The sequence below is a fragment of the Acartia tonsa genome, chromosome 7 (assembly GCF_053477335.1).
Source record: "Acartia tonsa isolate MP-2025a chromosome 7, ASM5347733v1, whole genome shotgun sequence".
Classification (NCBI taxonomy): domain Eukaryota; kingdom Metazoa; phylum Arthropoda; class Copepoda; order Calanoida; family Acartiidae; genus Acartia; species Acartia tonsa.
The window spans coordinates 36,126,124-36,146,443 of NC_137266.1; the positions used below are offsets into that span (position 1 = coordinate 36,126,124).

Below are 20,320 nucleotides of genomic sequence, written 5' to 3' on the forward strand. Positions count from 1 at the left end.
AGGTTTCTATTCAATTGGATAGGCATCCAAATGCCAATGAATTTGTCTAAAAATCTTACCTATATCATAGTATCAAGGTAACTATCTATCTGAACCTCTCTAATTGTTTGAAATGCCACAATAGTTGGCACTCAAGTTCATATTTAACACAATATCTTTGCAAAATTCATAGGAAAATATGAAGAACAACATCTAGGGATTTACAATATTTAGAGGTATGTTAGGAGTTTATCAGAGAAAATTTTCTTTATGTTATAATGCTTGAATTTATTATGAGGTGAACAATTAGATGTTTTGGTAATAACTATGATACATAATAACAGTTATTTGTCTATGTAACAATGCTTTGCTGAACAAATGTTATATTTATACCTGAAAAAAACTCTATGGTTTGTAATCTAAGGGAAAATTTGAATGAACATTTTTGATGTTTTATAGCACACCTCTAATGTCCACTAATATTATTCCATGTAACTATACAAAGATGAAATATAACATAGGAAGAAAGCTAGCTTATTACACAACACTTAATATATGGTTAATTCATAAGTTTTAGCTATTTACATGCAGTTTTGTTTATAAATAACTTTTCTATGATAGAATGTAATAATGAAATGTAAAAAAAGGAAAAAATCATAAAACTTTCTACAAAAGCTAAGTAGAACTTACAGGTTTTGACTTAAACCTGGTGTATTTCTAACATCATTTTTCTATGTTACAATGCAATGATGACATATGACAGGTGAAAAGAGATTCTCATTTGGGAATGTCTTTTACTTTTAGTTCTGCAATTCAATTTCACTTTCAACTCTTCTAAATTTTATAAAACTATTTCTATTTTTCAGATGTAACTTCAACTGTGTTCTCAACAAGAACAATTAAGACATTATGTGGCACAGCTAATAGTTTTAACGATTTAGTTTAAGATTAAGTTAAAGATTTAAGTTAAGATTTTAGTTTACCGATTAAGATGCGGCAAGGGGCCTGACTGTTTATTTAGTTTAAGATTAAGTTAAAGATTTAAGTTAAGATTTTAGTTTACCGATTAAGATGCGGCAAGGGGCCTGACTGTTTATTTACATTTTTTGCAGGTATAGTAAATAAATGATATATTACAGTATATCATATAAAGTTTATCCAAGTCAACTGCCCCTAGCTTCTCAAATAATAGAGTAGCTGCCCTACTTTAAAAAACTCTCTAACTAGTTATTAAGCACATTTTCTGTATAATTAAAGACTATTAATATTATTTAAAAAAAACAAGACCTATTAAAGTTTAGCCAACTCAACTGCCCTTAGCTTCTCAAATAATAAAAGCTGCCCTACTTTAAAAAGCACTCTAAATAATTATAAAGTACATTTTCTGTATAATTAAAAATAATTAATATTATTTAAATTATCAACTAGAGTTTATTAAACCCCATATATTAAAATTAAGTTGTAATTAAAATTATTAAAAATAATTTATGATTTTATAATATTTACATAAGTGATTTTTTCTGAGTCATAAGCTATTTTTATACCTATATATCTATAATTAAAGTATTTCTTTTATTTATAAATTCTAATTTTATGTTAAATGTATTTTTATGGCTAAAATCTTATTTTGCTTTTTTGCAAAACTACTTTAATGAAGTGCATAGATTCTAGGTTAGGGCATATTAACAGATATAGGGATATGGCAATGAATGTTAGATTTATCTTCTATTTATGTTTAGCATAAAATAATGAATTAAAAGTAAAAAGAAAGTTGTTGGTTTAATTGTCCTATCACCTTTCAACCACTAAGTTCTTGCGCATGGCTTGGTCATCAGTTGTATTATTATCCGGAAAGTTTTGTTTTGGTAAGAGGAAGGTTTTAGCCCATTTGAATGAGGAACACTTAACCCAAAACCTTTTAAGGATGTGGCTCTGAGAAAAAAAATAATTATATTATAAAATAATCATTTAAAAAAAAGTTTCAAACTAAAACAAGTAAGGAGGTAAGGGTTACTTTTATGAAATAAATTTATCCGCTAGATACGCCCATGGAAAGAGAAGCAAAACCAAATTAGCAAAGTTTCTATCTTTCCCAGGGATTGGACAATGGAGAATGTATTAATTCTCTCCCCCATTATTATGATAAGTTTGAACAGAGTTTTTTTGTAACACCCAATCATGATCAAAATTTTATGCTTACTTATTGTTTATTGTCCACTTTCTCAGTTTTTTAAAGAATATATCTTTATATAAACATATTTTTGTTATGACTTGATAATACAGGATTTAAATTTTTTGTTCATCTTAAAATTATTGGTAAAAAGAAATATTTTAAATATTTATTTTTAAAACACTCAAATATATTCTAACCAACACTTAAAAATAGTTTTTAAAAATAACACATTCTATCAAGAATATAGTTATTGGTCTATTTTTTTCTATTTAAAATTATCTTTATTGACAAAAAATGTATTGTTTTTTGCAGATTTTTAAATAAGTAGAGCTTTTGGATTACATAGACTACATAGAATCAAATCTGACCTAAATTAATAAATAAACATATGAAAAACTACCCCTTCCCTAAGAGAAGGAGGATAATTTTCTGTACTCTACAAGGCATTTTGAAAGAAAACGCCCAGATTTTTGACTGACAGAAAATTGTCATGTCATATTCTTTCCTTTCCCTGGCTTCCAAGAATACGATTAAGACAATACACAATTAATTGATATATTCCCATTGATGATAAACTAAATAAACCCTATTATAGAAAAAAATTATTTGTTGAAGAGTTTGGACACTAATAGTTTGGAAATGACCAATCAAACTTCAATAATAGTACCCAAAGTTTTGAGCTTACGAATTAGAAAACTTTGGGTATAAGTGTTATTTACAGTCCAATGTCCCCTCCCTCCCTGACACACAAGTGTGTAGAAAAATAAACTGCTTTATTGGTTATTTTTAACAGGTATTATATTTCTCTTAGAAATTGTATATTTACACAAAACTGCTAATTTTTAAAAATCTTAATGTAAAAGAGATTTGATGTTTGTCTGTCCTTAAAATCTGCTAACAATCTAAAGCCATTAGAATGCATTGAGCATTTAAAAAATGTAACTTTATCTTAAGAGGCAGTAATTTACATAAAAATAGCCTAAAACCTGCCATAGCTAAAAACTAGGAACCTTTTTCTGTTTAAGAAATAATATTAGCTGTGTCAAAGAAACATACAAAAGTATGGTTTTGAACAAAACAAGCAATTTATAACCCATTAGAAATGAAGAAAAGATATAACTATAAACTATCTTAACAGAAACCGATTAACATCCACTGGATTAGAACCGGTTCTCAGACATACCAAAAAACCATGTATATTATCATAGTACAGAAATTTTTCTTGTTTATTAAAATAAATATCATGACAGTAATACCAGTTTTGTTACCCCGGAACTTCGGCCCCTTGAGGCTAACAAAACTGTTTTAATCTCATCATTTTTATTTTCATAATATACGCGGAAAGTTATATTCGATAAATTCTTTCTGTATCTATAATTCTAACAATCTTTTGCTAATCTATCTATCTCTCTATTTAATTATCTAATGTTATTAAATCCATAAATCTTTTCAATAATCTTTTTTTATGTTGCCACTAATTTATGTACATTTTAGACTTACAAATTATTGTTTTACATAATAAGTTTTGACACTCTACAAGAGAATTGGTTCGTTTTTCATTCCTTCTGATTATAGAGAAATATTTTAATACCTAAACTGTAAAACTTATTTTCCTAAAGTTTTATGATTTTATTCAATCCTGATTAGTTGGTTTAATCTAGCAGTTTTTTTTGCCTGGAAGTTCTCTTTATTAAAGCCTATCCAAAAGGAACATCCATGCCGGCGCTTAATATAGCAGCAACGACTAACCCGAACCCTAGTCAATTCATGACATATTACACTTCAAGGCCGTCTAAAAAGGAGAATCAAAAGAAACTGATTTCATGTTTTGACACAATTAGCAAAATATTTCTCATTTTACTTGTAAAGGTCAAATTTATCGATTGTGCATTAATTCTATAGACTGGAAGGAAAACAAGAATGACAATATTTAAAGAAAGCAACGCACAAAAATATATTGTAAATGATAGTTAGACAGGCAAATTGAAATTAAGAGTAAATGCATCAAACCAAGGCGCATACGCTCGTCGTCGAGGAGGTGATAGGTTTGAATCACGGCTTAACACAGCGTCATAACTAAAAACGTTGAAAATAGTCCCTACTGCTGATACTTACAAATATTTGACTTTCAAATTGTTGGACCGTCATTGGAAAGACGTAAGGTTGGACGACAATATTTAGGTTTAAAGAGAAGCTGCGCTACTAATAAAAGGGCAAGGGAAAAAAGAGAAGAGAGAAAGATTAGGTACTAATTTTTGGAAATAGAATGCATTTGTTTTGCAATTTAGATAGTCAGATAGATAGATATCGACATAAAGATAGATAGATAGATAATATTGCACAATTTCTACCGAGAATTGATAAAATTGACATTTCCATGCATTCCTAGATGTTCTAGTTGTTTAATTTTTATAGATAGACATCGGAAATAGATAGATAGACAAATCATTAAAACTAAATTTAACATATAATAAAGATGTAGAATGTAGATATTTAAAACAAGACAGTCATCAACAATATATAGATTGTCATTTTAATCAAATGGATAGACATTATTAATTGATATATAGACTTTAAATGTAAATATGAAGACATCAAATGTAGATAGAAAGACAGCAAAACTAAATAGATATCATAATTAATACAAGAAATATGGGTTAACAAACATTAAATGTATGAGATATATAATAAAGAAAGAGATGATTCAAAACTAGATAGCATAAATAGATAGATAGGCATATAAAATAGAATCAAATCGAATGAAGATAGAAAGACATAAAAGTTTATTATCTCTACAGTTAAATGACATAGTTGCGTACGAACGTAATACTAATATACCCTATCTTTAAAGTAGCTTCGCTTGAAGTTGTGATACTTACATAAAACTTCGACTTGAGTCATTTTCTTGGTTTCATGGCCGAAATTATTTGTGGCGGTACAAATGTAGATATCAGCGTCCTCCCGCCGTACAGGGCCCAACATTGCTACCCCATTGCTTCCAGGTATTGATGGCAACTCCTTAGAATAAATATACTATTTCAAACAAGACTATTTTTCAAGACAACCTACAACTTTGTATAAAATTGTCCATCTAAGTTCGACTGTATATAAGGTTATTAGAATAAAAAATATTCCATAAACTAGTGATCTTACTGAACAGGCATAAAAGCAGCCTGTTGAATACATCAAATACATAAATTTCCTTACATAGAGAAATGATTAAAGAGTATATCCTTTATTTGATGGTTTTAAGTTAGGAAATCATACAAAGAGTAAGAGTATTTTCATATAATTTCATTAACTTAAAAAACTCATACATTGAGCTAGATAATCTCATTTATAACTTATTTAAAGAAATTGTACAAATTAAATGTAAATATTTTATGTTGATTAATAATGAAAACAGATAGATCATCTCTTTAGATAAAATGATTTAAAAAAAACATACAAAGAGTATGTATTACCTTTCCCGAGGAGTGTTGGGTCCATACAATAACTGGAGGTGGCTGACCCTCAGCTCTGCAGGTCAGTGTCACTGTATCCCCAGCGTGGGCTCGGATTGAGTCATTCACACTTCGGATTCTTGGAGGAACTGAAATAGCATAAAACATTAATTATCAATCTTCTAACTAATTTATAAGCTTTCGCATACCTTTTTGTATTCCATGGCAAAGAGTAAGTTTTAGAAAAACATATTGAAACTTAGATACTTTATAACATAATTAGATGCCTTGCTCCAATAGGCACTTAAAGGGAAATGAACTGGGTGTTGAAGTTGACCCTCTATTTTAAATTTTAGTATTGAAAAAAAGCATAAAAACTTTTTGTGATAGTTGTTATTTCTCTTGAAAGGGTTAAGTTACCGTCTCTCTAAAATAAGTAAAACCTACCCTTTCCTGTATAAGGTGGTACAAAAATATGGATGACTTTTAAAATACATGCATCTAAAATGTTATTTGTCTTTTATTGTTGCACTACTTAATAATATAATTATCCTTGTTTAAATTGTAAATAAAAAAAAATAACATTTGAAAACAGCAAATTTTGATCTGGTATGACACCATGGAAACTGTCCCATCCATGGGCATCCAAAGACAATAAATTATGGCACCCTGGCAAATTGGAAACCTTGGAAAGAATTGATGTAAAGATGTGTGATCCCCTGATGCCAGATAATCCCCTATCATCTCAACATGTTTCTATCCAAAACAAAACAAAATACATCACAACCAACAATTTTGCAAAAAAATGTTGTTATTTTTATTTTTATTTTTTTATATATTATTTCATATTTGGTTCAAAACTGAAATAATATTTGAAGTGCTTTGTTATAGAAATATTCAATAAATAAAAACTAATATAAAATATGGTTTGTTATTGTTTATGTTCAAAACAACATGTAGCTTTTTTGGATATTAGATTTTTTTAAAAATATAAAGGGATGAGGCAAAGGATGGTCAATGGAATTATACCTCTAAATTATTGGTTAATAAATTATGTTCTTCTAGTTTGGGACTAACCTTTCAAAATTTAAAAAAAGTACCCAAAGTTTTGTAATAAGATAAAATAAATAAAAAACTTTTAATAAAAGTTCAATGTCCCCTCACTTCCTGCATGCAACACATTAACCTTAGTTTACTTAACCCAATGGCTAACCATCATTCCAACTGAGATTTTGAATAAATAATCTTCATTTTTCTTGTACAATAATTTGTTTCATATTCAATAAGAAAAAGTTTTTAGCTTCTTATGGACATATTTTTCCTTGTGCTGGTTCATTATAGCCAACTTTTTCTGTATAAAGTAAACAATGACTAAAGAAAATCTAGCAGAAATGATGGATGTTATATTCTTTGCAATTTGCAAAAGAAGACTTCCTTTAAGAAAGTAAGAATCTTCATAAGAAAGAATAAATGAGTTACAAAAACTAAATAAAGTTTCTTGGGCAATTTTAAAAAAATTTCAAAGGTCTTCTGTATCTATAGCATTGAATTTAAGCATCAACTTTAGTGGGAAAGAGGATTGATTTGAATCTAAAACAATAAACCTACTGCTGCTATGTAATATGTGTCATATTACTAGAATTTTGAACTTAATGCTTTTGCACAATTTTAATTTGGTAACTGATAAAAAAGATAAATTACCAAGTAAATTACCATGCATGTTCTAAAATACTTATTCAATGAACAGACCCAAAGTTATTGTTATGCTATTTGAATCAACCAATTATTTTTAGAATGTTTATCTTTTATCAATTTGTTAGCAATCAATGTTTAGTTTTAGAAATGTGCTCACAAATGAGTTATTTGAACTTATATGGAAGATTAGTGTTAAAGTTATTGGGTAGAATTAAAGATTTAAAAGCTTATTTAAAATTTATACACTATAAATGCTGTACAAATTTTAAAAATCATTTGGTTTATCCAAGAAAATGTATTTACTGCAGCAGCATGATTTGTTTCTGCACTCTTTACAGAGATTGGGAGCAGGATTATGAAAAAATGTAACAAGATTGTCACTAAGCAGTGCAGCAATAACAAGCTAACAACATAAACAATTTAATTATTTTATAAAATTTGATAAAGTAAATGATATAAACAGATTTACAAACTTTTGGAAGATTTTTTAAATAAATCAATTCATTCAATATTCAAAATTTATGTTCCTCTGAATTCTTTTAAAAAGTCATTAATCAAATAAATCATAATTATTCTTCCATGATGTGTTTTTTTGTGAAGTATGTTGGACATACAAACACCAAAGAGTAGATGTATGTTCCCTTAGATAAATAAAATAGAGATATTATTGTTTTTAGAAATTTAGTTAATAATTTTATGATATTTCTTTAGATTGTGCCACCATATAGTTAAAAAATTTAACTACATTATCCTAACTCAGGATTTTAGGTTTTTTTGTAGAGTTCAAACTCAGATATCAGAGAGCAGTGATTACTTTATTTTTTATGATATATGTTCCCTATCCTGAACTTTAACTCACTGCACACAGTATAAATACACTTACAAGCTGGCATTAGGATATATATTCAGAAAATTTAATATTCTAAAATCATGATTTTTTTTATTTATTTCTAGTTTAAGGAATTTTAGAACACTCATTATTTGTGTTACTGATTAATGGCTAGGTAGAGTAGAAGAAATTTCCTTGAAGGTTTCTTTGCTATGAATAGGAGGGCTTTAATTATTATTTTATCTGTGTTAAAATTAAATCTATACAAACTCTTTATAATTTAAATTGTATATTATTTATCTTTCCTTTTGGTAAATATACTTACAATACTCAGGAAGTGAGGTTAAATTGGGAGTTAAATTAAACCACGACTATTTTTTTCCCTATTGATATAATGCTATCAAAGGAAGAAATGTTAGAATTATAGGTACTATTAATTTATAATCCATTGTCCTATCCCTTGCTCCCTGAATTACAATACACTGCGCAGAAAATTCCTTTATTCAATTTTATTTGAGAACAACTTTTGACAATGGGAAATAGTTAGTCTTACTTTTTTGGTACTTACAGCTGCTGCACCCCTAGCCTGCTGAGGCTTAGTTTGGGGGTGGGGGGAGGAAGGGGGGTATTTCCCCATCTCAGATTTAATTTAGAATAAAATAACATTAAACAATTTATATCCAAGACCCAATTTCTAAGGCAAGTTATAATAATGAAAGTTAAAGGAATATAATCTTCCAAATCAATTAAAAATTGGAGGCATTTTGTTAATTTTATTTAACTCACATGGGTATATAATATTTACAGAGTGTATGGGCTTTAAAAATGATGTATTTTAAAAGGATGGATAAATTTACTTCCACTTTTACTATGTTAAAAAGCTACCAAAAGGAGAGTTTTAAGCATGATAATCAGAAAGATGTTGGTTATTTTTTATTGTTCATTGTCTTATCCCTTAAAGCCCTATTTTCAAAACTAACTGTATCTCAAAACCAATAAAAGGCTATCAATATAGATATTTTACATTCATATCTTCTTTGTATTCATTACAATTATGATGAAGATCACAAAATTATATATTTTTCATTGTCTTATCCCTAATTCCCTGTTATTTGCAAAACCTAACTGCATCTCAGAAACAATTAAAAGAAAGATCTTCCTAAACTAGCCAATTATTGTGTAACTAACACATTCATGTTTTCCATTTTTTTTTGAAATGCAAAGCTTTTCTATTATTAGGCCTGTCCGTCCCTTTAGCTATTTTTGTTTTAAAATATGTTAGAATTGTCCAACCAATTTAAAACTTTGCATGATATTCCTATAACAATTAGGTATGATTTAGGAAGCGTAGCAACTCTAATTACCTCATTACCCTAATTACCCTATTTATCTGATTTTTGGAATAATGATTCTCAGGACAACAAGGTACAATATTATAAGCAAACAATATCTGTAGTAAAATCCTAAATATGAAAGTATGTTTTTTATGTATTTAAGCAGTTTTGCAACAAATTAACTTACCTTTTTGTTCAGATTTACATATTTATATTCTGCTGATTCAGTTCTGACACTCTACAAGAGTTATTGTTCTTTTGTCCTTCCTCTAGATTTTAGAGCTTCGCTTTTAAGGATGTTGTTATCCATGTTTAAGAGCAGAGCTACTCTAACATTTGTCTTATATACCAAACAATTTTGTCTGTCTGTCTGCAACAATATTTTACTGAGTATAATATGATATCCTCAGTTGATTTACCAAATTTTTTTTCAGTTTTTTGTAAAGAATAACCTGACAATTATGCGTCTATCTTATTTTATTTGGCGACCTATGACTATATAAAGAATGCCAAATGAGATGACATTAGGCTGTTCAACGCCCCCCCCCCCCCGACTGTAAGGGTTAATAGTACATTGTCTTATCACTTTAGAAGAAACATGTTCGGTGTTTATATTCTTTTGGCAATACTTTTTATATTTCATTAAAATAAATGCATTAGGTAACAATATATTTGTCAAAAATTTTTACTTGTTAAAATCTGAAATTGGTGCGCTACTAAGTGGGTAGAACCAATATAAGATGTATAATTCAGACAACTATCTGCCCCAAGTTGTAGAGACCCTTTTCTTCTACTAGCAAATTGCTTTCTGTATTTTGTAGGGACTCGACTGTGTTAATATTTTGGACGCTATTGGGTGTTTTCAAACTCGACACACGGTTCCATGCCTTGTTGGCAGAGTTGTATATAGCTCATGCCCCTCTATTTTTTTACTTTAATGTAGAAACACTTCAAAATCATCTGCAATTCTTTTATTTCTGCAAATGTTGAACTCCAGTAATGTAGGGGGTTATGAGTCATACATTAAAATATTTTTGACGCTAGAATTTCCACCAATTAAAATGTGCTTTCTATAACTGGAGTATTTACCAATTTAGAAATGGTTTAAATTAGCATTCCCACTACCCTCAAACAAGTTTTGATTTTAAGATGAGTATTATTAAAATTTGTCAAAAACTGTTTATTTTTCAGATACTATATCCCTTAAATTCTTGTAAGTTGTCAGAACTGAGATTAGAACCAGTTAAAAGTGCTTTAGATAAACTTCTCCACAACCCCCCCTCCCCCCTCAAAACTCCACATAAGGGGCCCACAACCTTTTCCCGAATGTGTTACTTTTTGGGAGAAACTATGAGAACATTTTTGTAAAATTAGATATTCTAAAAAAAATTTAAATAGAGTTAATAGCACAACAAAAACTAGCTTCAAACACTTATACACGAAGTTTCAAAAACGAAGTTTTATTCGTGTACCCAAGTACTTTTATTGAATTTTTATTAGTTGGTTAGAACTAACAGTATCCAAATTTTTCATTTAATTATCTTAATCATCTAAATGGCCAAATTTATTTATCATAATTGGGGATGTATATCAATTCATCATCATTTGTCTTATCCTTTAAGATTCCTAAATATGTTGTTAAATATCCAGAAAATGACCACCGCAAATAAAAATGTAAAGTTATATTTCACATCCAATTTTACACACACAAACTTTTTTTACACTTTTTTCTTTTTTTTCTTCTTGGTGATATAAGATGAAAAAAGAATGACAACAAGCGCCAAAAAATCGTGGAATGGAAAAAGGGGTAAAGAGAGTTATAGAGCAGGTATTCATTTATTAGTAAGAATGAAAATAAAAGGAGATAATAATAATATAATCACGAAACCTTGAACAAATAATGGTTATGTCTTTAAAAGCATGAATGATGGACAGAAGGACAAAACATCTTTACTAAAATTTTGATATGCAACATGCCTGTGTTTGAAGGAATTTAAATTTTTGGTTTTATACGGGGGTGGGCACTTTTTATACCCCCCGCGCGCTGGCAGCCATAAGAGCCAAGTCACTTTTGAAACTTGAATGGGGATTATCATACAAATATATGACTTCCGCAACTTATGATAACAGTAAAATCTAAAAAAAGGGGGAAATCGACCCACCCTAATGTGTACTAGACTGTAAAGAAATTTACGGCACAAAGTGGTATTATTAGAGTATATAGATTCTTATTTGATCTACACCACTTACTTCCTCCCAAATCCCTGGAATCTTATACATAGTATTATGATTATAATTTACTTAGATTTTGTTTACCTCCTAAAACTTTCGTGCAAAAATAACAAAGTAGGCAACAAACTAGCTAAGAAAATCATGCATAGATAATTTTTCATCTTTTAGATTTATTTAAATATATGGTTATTTTATGTTTTTAACTTGTATTTTTTTTTTTTGCCTGGAAGTTGGAGGTTCAACTCCCATCATACATCATTTTACTTTCAAACTACAATACATTCAAATTAAATGGGCGTTTTTGAGGCTTTATTTATATGATTCATTTAAAAAAAAATCGTTTTATAATCTTTTTAATAGAAAATATTTTTTTCTTTTGTTGAAATATTAATTTTATTTGTAAATGAAATAATTCATCTTTGTAAGATTAATCAAAACTTTATTAAACATATGCAATGCATAGTATATTCATGTTTTCATTTATTTGAATACTACTTTATTTATCCTTATACTTATTTATCTATCTATCTATTCACATGAATAGATCATCAAATGACATGACCCATCAAAATTACATCTCCTGCAGATTAAATCTTAGTTTTCTACTTACTTTGAACCAACCAATCAAAATTTAATGAAAGAATCTAAAGTTTTAGAGCCAAAAAATAAGAAAAATATATATAAATAATAATAACTAACATTGTAAAACATATCTACATCAAATTAATAAACTTTTTTTGAATTTTAGATTTAATTTTAATTTTTATTTATAATTTCAGAATTAAAATCCCATTTTTCACAAATTTAATGTACATAGTAAAAATTAATTAAAATAAATATTTTTTGTTCTTTTCCTCTAATCTTTCTAACCCATTTATACTTTTAATAATCCAAAGAGGGGGGGGGGGGGAGAACACTCAATTCTTCATATTACCCAGTGGTTATGAAACTTTTTGTACATACACACTGAGGGAGGGGAAGTTTTTAACCCCGAAAACTTTTTGTTTGCTCAAAACCTTTAGGTAATTTTCTTTGAATTTTTATTGGTTGGTTTCAGACTAGTTGTGTTCAACTTGTTAACCAATAATTTTAATCTAAAGAAGGGGTAATTTTGTTTATTTTGTATGTATATTAATTCAATATCCATTATCTTATCCCTAAAGATTCCTGGGTATTATCTAACCATATTGTTTGTCATCCAAGATAGAAATAGGGAAAATATAAGATTTAAAATATTTTCATAATACAGTGAGGTGTTTGTGTTGCTTACTTATTGCTTGTGCGCAGAGGGGGGGGAGACATAAAAGTAAAACAATAGAGGACGAAGGACCCTGTACTGACTTTTAATTTGCTCTTTGAATATCAGCCAATGACGTCGATAATATTAACACAGCCAAGTCACTACAAAAGAGCAGAAAGCAATTTGCTAGCAGACATAAAAAGTCTCCATCACTGGATTCAGGTAGTTATATGGGTTATACTTTCTTAAACTATTCATTATGGGAACATTGGTCTGTAAAGTATACTAGTACCCAAAGTTTTATAAATATGTTATTGTTCAAGCTAGCAGTGCCCAAACTTATCAACCAACATTTTTTATTTACAAAATGGGTGATATTGTTTAACAAACACAAGCTAACTATAATATACCCAAAGTCCACACTATAGTATATTATTCTTTAGATAGATCAAAACCAAATTGTGAATTTTAAGTGCTTATCTGGTAGATAATTTTGGGGGGTAAAATTTGTAATTTATGTTTGTTTGTCAGTTAAGATATCTCACACTACTAAAACGATTTGGTTCTCAATTTTAGAAAAGCTATTCATGATGGTTTAGGGCTATTTTATCTTTAGATTAAAGCGTTCAGTTGGGTTTAGGCTATTTTGTTGCCCCTCCTTAATGCAGATCTCCTAGATGCTAGGGGTGCAACCGCTAGTTATCATTAAAACCAAAAGTATTGTTTGAATTAGTAATTTAATTACTTTTTCTATAGCGTCTTTAAACTAGAAACTTACAGCAAATATACTTTAATGTAAGTACAGAGAAACGGACAAATGGACGTACTCAATTCAAAGAGTAACTGCTCTGTGTATAGATAAAAGAAAAAAATAAACTGAAAGACAGACATATGGACATATCCAAGTTAAAGAGTTACTACACTGTGTATATATAGAAGAGAAAACACAAGTTTTTCATGAATATATTTACTTTTGAAAATCAGTCTACCAGTTTTATTTCCAAGTAGCGAGGCTACTCTATCACTCAAAATGTCTGATCGTTCGTTTTAAAAAAGGTGATTTTTTCAGATGCTATTTAAAAAATAGGTGTCTGATTTTTTTAAGATGATTTCCTTAACCAAAAAGGATCTAATCTATTTTATATCGTTACATTTAATCCGAAAAAAAATATTTTTAAAATTAAAATTTATTTACTTCTTTTTGCCATTTAATTTGGCTTATGACATCCTTGTTTGAAAGATAAAAGGCGTGTGTGTGTATGTGTGTGTGTATATGTTCATGTGTGTCTTATAACAGAGTGTTAAAAAGTATTATTCTTGGGTAAAATCACTGGAGGGAAAATTCATTTTCTTCAATATTATTTAGTTGAGCAACATTTTGGTGAACTCTTCAGTCTAAATGACATAAATTATATTAATTCTACTTACATATTAAAAGATAAGTAAAAATAAAGAAATTTGTAAAACTATAAAGGCAGAAAATATTGCTTCAACAGAAAGCAAATATATAATATGGCCAACCTTTTTAGTTTATCAGGATTTTAAGTTTTCTAGTGTGTGGTAGGTGGTCTACTCTTTAACAAGTTTATGTCCTTCCTACTCTTTCTCTAAGCAACTAATCCACCCTAGCATCAAAGCTTTTGTTCAATAAAGTTTAAATAATAAAAAGTTATAGGAATCTCCAATTAGAACCTCATAACAAAAAAATATCGTTATCGCATCATAGAGAAAGTGGGGTTTAGTAATCTAAAAAAGAGATAAGATGATTGATTTTAAAAATACTTTAGTAGTATGACCGATAGACCAATGAACAAAGAAAACTGTAAATTGGATGCATTTTGAAAATTACTTGCCGAGAAAAATCACATGGCGTTACAGACTAACGGGTGAACTGACGGACGGACAAACAAAGTAAATAATAGAGTAAGAAGATGGTCAATAAATGAATATACATTCCCATATAAACAACCCCTTAAATAGTGGATGTAAATATTCATTCCATTGCAAAAAACGCGATCTTTGGTTTGTTTAAATGTCCATTTATTTAGCATTTTTCAAGAATGTCAAGCGTGGGAAAATTTTTAGAATGTGGGAATCATTTATTTTGATTTAAATGGTACATATGATTTTCATTTAAATTCATTTTTTGGACCCGTGAGAAAACTTTTTTAACGTGAGAACCATTTAATTTTCATTGAATTTCATTTTTTGGAAGTGTGGGAAAAAACGGGAGAAAAAATGTTTTAGTATAAAGAAATGTTCTATAAGTTTCAAACCTTTTTTATTCGATAGATCATACTGACTTTGGAAAAACTGTCAGACCAATTTTTGAAATTCAATCTGTGAAAAAAGATATTCAAGTTTTAATTTTTTGTTTTAAAATATTATTTTACATGTAATGACGCCATCTTGGATTATGATAATTTTTTTTGTTAGAAGATTTTTTTTCTAAAATATTTTTAAAAAATAACTTTTTACAATAAAAAAATCTTTGAACTTAAATTGACCAATAATTTAAAGATGTTTTCTCTTTGATTTGGAAGATTTTTTATGATTTTTTTTTTAATGTCAAATAAAAACACAACAGTGAAAAAAATGAAAATTAAATGAAAAAACGTTTTATGATTTTATTCAAGAAATTATTTGCTAACATCAACTTTTTTGTCCAGTTTTTTGTTTAGGAATGAATATTTCTTACCCACCATTTATTCACAAGGGTAAGAAATATTAATTCCTAAACAAAAAACTGGACAGGAATACCCCATTCCCAATGGTGTTACCCTTCCGATTAAAATTATTGATTTAAAAGTTTTGACACTCAAAGTTTGGAGCTGGCCAATTTTGAATTAAGCAAAAGTATCTAAAGTTTTCGATCCAACACATAAGATAACGTGTATTAAACTTTGGGTACCAGTGTAGTTTTTAGTTCAATGTCCCCTGGGAACCTTCATTGTATACAAAAGAATTGTTATTTTTCACCCTGTAAAAAAAATGTTTAATTCTATGTGTGTGTTTGTGTGTGTGTGTGTATAGTTGGGCGTTAAATGTGTGAAAAAATTGTGCAAAAACAAAGAAAAGAGAAAATCCTTATAAAAAAACAAAGGATAAGAGTTTTTTGTTTGTTTGTATACATTTAATGCAAAGAAAAACAAGAACGACAACATTTATACAAGCAAAGCTCAACTGGATTACTATATAAAATACTAGCTACTACGCCCTTATTTTGAAGATATTAATATAAAAATTTTAGAGATGCTACGCTTATAACATCAAGCTTAATCGTCCAAGGAATAACCATTTCAAAATATAAAATAAAATGGAAATGTATTATGTCAAAATACCTATTGTTATAGTAATCATCGGTAAGATGATTCTAACATGCCTAATTTTCCAACAGAGCTTTTATATCCGCTTTAAACAAGACTGACATACGAACATACCACAGATGCAAAAAAAGTTTGCATTAAAAAATAACACAGTAAAATGCATTAAGTAAGATATTTTTGTTCTGCATAATATTAGAATGGGATTTTAACTGATGTTTCTCTGAAAGGTTTTATGTAAGAATAATATGAATATTTATTTGTAAACAGGCTGAAAATATTTCAGTATCAAAGCTACTTTAAAAGTCAACTGCCTGTTTTAAAAAAGCAAAATTTATTCTAAGTGTAAATTAGTTCATCCTTAATATAAAAAGAAGGCTCTATTAATTGCAATTCTTTAAACTTTTAATCTTCAAAATTATTTAATTGAAGAACATTTGTTCGAGGTTCTAATTTTTGGGGATACCAAAACGCCAGAAAATCTTACCTATAACTTTAACTGTATGTGTAATTTTGATAGAGTCGCCATAGACATCCACTTGGCATGTATAATTGCCCCCATCCTCTTCAGATATCTAGATAGATAGAGAGTAGGATAAATAATTAGATAGATAGATAAATAGATATCCACTTGGCATTTATAATTACCCCTATCATCTACAAATATTTAGAGAGGTAGAGAGTAAGATAAATAATTAGATAGATAGAGCTATATACATCCACTTGGCATGTATAATTACCCCCATCCTCTTCGGATATCTAGATAGATAGAGAGTGTGATAGATAATTAGATAGATAGATACAAAGACATTTACTTAGCCTGTACAGTTGCCACCATCCTCTTCAGATATCTAAATAAATAGACAATCAAATAGAACCACCAAATTGTTAATTAACAATTATATCAATAAGCTGGTTTAATCATGTTTTTTAAAGGTTAAGACAATGGATTTTAAATCTTTGTACATCCCCAATGATACAAATAAAATTACCCCTTCTGAAGATTAATCAATGGTTTGAAAGTTTGGACACTACTTAATAAATTCAATAAAAATATCCCACGAATAAATAAACGTATTTATAAACTTTGGGTATCAGTATAATTTACAGCATAATGTCCCCACCTTCCCAGATTTTAGTATTTCTGTAAATACTGAACTTTAAATAGGCACCAAACGTTTTGTTGAAGTCAAACCTACATTAAATACACTAAAGCAAAACGACGCTCATAATCAAGTTCAAAAATAATTTATGTCTGAAAATATTCCTCAACCTATATTCAAAGTGAAATGATGTCTGTCAATCAGTACAATTGTCTGTCTGTTTAAAGCATATAATCTCCGTTGAACCGATTGGGCTTCACTCTTCAGCGATGGGGCATCATGGGATTTAGCTTCCTTTTTTTCTCCTCTCACGGGGCGAAGCCACTATTAATTTATTCTTAATTCCAGAAAAGGAAAAAAAATGATAAAGTTCACTTTGAAAGGAAGAGGAAGTAAAAAAAAAGAGAAAGAATTGAAAGGGGGGAAAGAGAAAAGAGGGAGGGGATAAACCCTGTAAAAGGAATTATAAAGTTTGGGAAGATGTATTATACATATATTATCAACTAGCGGCTACTCCCCTATTTTTTAAGCGGTTGGAACATTTTTTTAGGGGGGTTCCCTCATTTTTAATTTCAGTGAAAAAATATTTTTTTTTTTTTGGGGGGGGGTTATTTTCATTTTTTTTGTCCCATCCCCCCAAGAAAATAGTTATAAACTTTACCGGGACCTATGAGAAGCTGCCTTGTTAAGGAGAACCCGATTGGTTTAGCGGTTAGCGAGATCCTTCGGTACAAACAAACACACAAAAATCATGTTACTTTATTATAAGGATATGTAAGTATTATGGGGCCCATGGATTTTGTCTTCTTTAAGTACAAATACCAGACTAAATAGTTTCTGTAATTGGTTATAATTAATCTTTAAAAAACAATCCGAAGGCCTTAGAATTATATAATTTGAATATAACAAGCATAATAAAGATTAAGTATTGTCCTTTTATCTGCATTGCTTTTGAAAGTAAGTTGTTTAGGTCCATAGTTTGGATGTTTTTTAGTATTTGTGATAAAGCATTATCATATTAGAAATGTTTATATGAACAAATAGGTATAGAATTGTTATCATATAATATTACAAAACAGCTATCTTTTTGTAGTTTTGGGCAAATCTAAAATATAGCTTTGTTTTTTCTTTATGTTCGTCTGGCTGCCATAGACAAAAGGCGTTAAAATATGGTAAATCATCCCAAGACTAAAATCCAACAATAAAACGGCTTAAAACCTACCCTTGACCTAAGTAAAGATTCCCTAAAAATAAGAGCTCAATCAGTTCAGTAGTTATTGAAAACTTAAGGATATAAATCATAGTTTAAATGTATTTACAACCTATTGTACACATGTTAGGAAGTATGAATGTATAGGCATCATGTGGGGGATGCAAGGGGGTTAAGACGAAGCCCAATCTGTCCCACTTTTGAGCAAGACGATTCCCTTTTCTCCCATCTCTTTTAAAGAGATTTTCTTTCCTCCCCCCCTCTTCCCTTTTTCTTTTCCCTTTATATGACGTCATATAGGAATCGTCTTGCTCAAAAGTGGGACAATTTAGGCTTCGTCGGGGTTAATAAATCCACTAGATCATGTCCAGGCATAAATGAATCTCCCCCCATAACGAATAAAGGAGGTAAAACAATTATCTACACCTTTCAACCCTTCACCTACATTAAAATTTATGTGTATGCCATTGATTGTATGTATGTAAGTATGAATGTTCATACAAATGTGGGTATTGTCCCATATAATTTATTTGGAGCACAGAACTCCCCTCCCTAAAAATAAGTGTGTAGGAGAGGTGAGGGGGTAGTTCTTAAACTTTGAATAACCCTTACTAGAAGCCCTAACCCTGCAGTGTCTCTAACTGCATTGCCCTAAACCAGCGGGGCTACCAAATGTAACCTGTCCTAACTTGATATAAGAAAAAAAACATACGAAAAACTAACCCCACCCCTTATATCTAATTTATTCTAAAATAATGTTGGTGGTTGCTCAGCTTGACTATTTACTTTGAGGAAAACCACCCGAAATGTTTGTATGTATAGAAAACTTTTGTGCATATCAATATCTACTATGAAAGATCAGTCTTTTGTTATGGCAATTACTATACCAATATGAGAATAGGTACAGGGTGTCCAGTAATAATTTACTTTTGTTATTACAATTATTATACCAATATTAAAATAGGTACATGGTGCCCCGTAATAATATATCTTTTTTGTATGGAAATTACAATACCAACATTAGAATAGGTACAGGCTGTCACGTAATAATATCACTCTTGTTATGGCAATTACTATACCAATACTAAAAAGGTATAAGGTGTTATAATTTTTGCACATTTTATGAAAATACCAATCCTTAAAATAATTATTTCAAACACTATTTGGTGATGCCTTTAACAATAAGATTAATTAAAAATCACTGTTACCCTATAAGTATAAGTCATGTTTTAAACATGTTGTTTTTGTATAGTTTTTAAACCATCATTTTATTTGAAAAAAAATAATTTCTATAAATATGAATAATTGTATAATTAAGTCGTATAAGTGTATGTCACTATATAATTACTAACTAATATTCGTATGTCCATCTTTCTAAATTGTATAATAGGGTGGGTCGATTTTGGACATTTTTTTTCTGAGGCCAAAGCGGGGATCTGCACTCAATTTATATAGATATAATACACCTCTGGGTGATTTAAAATTTATCCTAAGTCTTAAAACCGCTGACGACCAGACATTTAATTGTATAGCTATTTGTAAAGGGGAGTCAAAAATTTATTGAATCAGAAATATGGCTTCATGGTGCTCCCAGGAAAGGCATTGAGGAGCTGAGTCAGGAACTTTTGTCCGTTTCAAAAAATCTCGTTCCTAGCCTGAGAAAATCTAAAAAACCTCTACAAATTGGACAATTCTCAATAAACCTTAAAATTTTTTGGTTTTTTTAGTGATTTCTAAGGCAAGGAACGAGATATTTTGA

General features: G+C 29.2%; 1 protein-coding gene across 1 annotated transcript in view; it reads right to left on the reverse strand.

Moving 5' to 3' along the window:
- LOC145324517 (limbic system-associated membrane protein-like) overlaps positions 1 to 20,320 on the reverse strand; it is a 48,715-nt gene that overhangs the window by 10,961 nt on the left and 17,434 nt on the right. The window contains exons 5-7 of the mRNA XM_080167101.1: positions 16,736 to 16,823; positions 5,617 to 5,744; positions 5,032 to 5,170 (exon numbers count right to left, since the gene is read on the reverse strand). Of these exons, the coding sequence (XP_080023227.1) occupies positions 5,032 to 5,170; positions 5,617 to 5,744; positions 16,736 to 16,823 (355 nt within the window). The remainder of the gene's footprint in view (positions 1 to 5,031; positions 5,171 to 5,616; positions 5,745 to 16,735; positions 16,824 to 20,320) is intronic.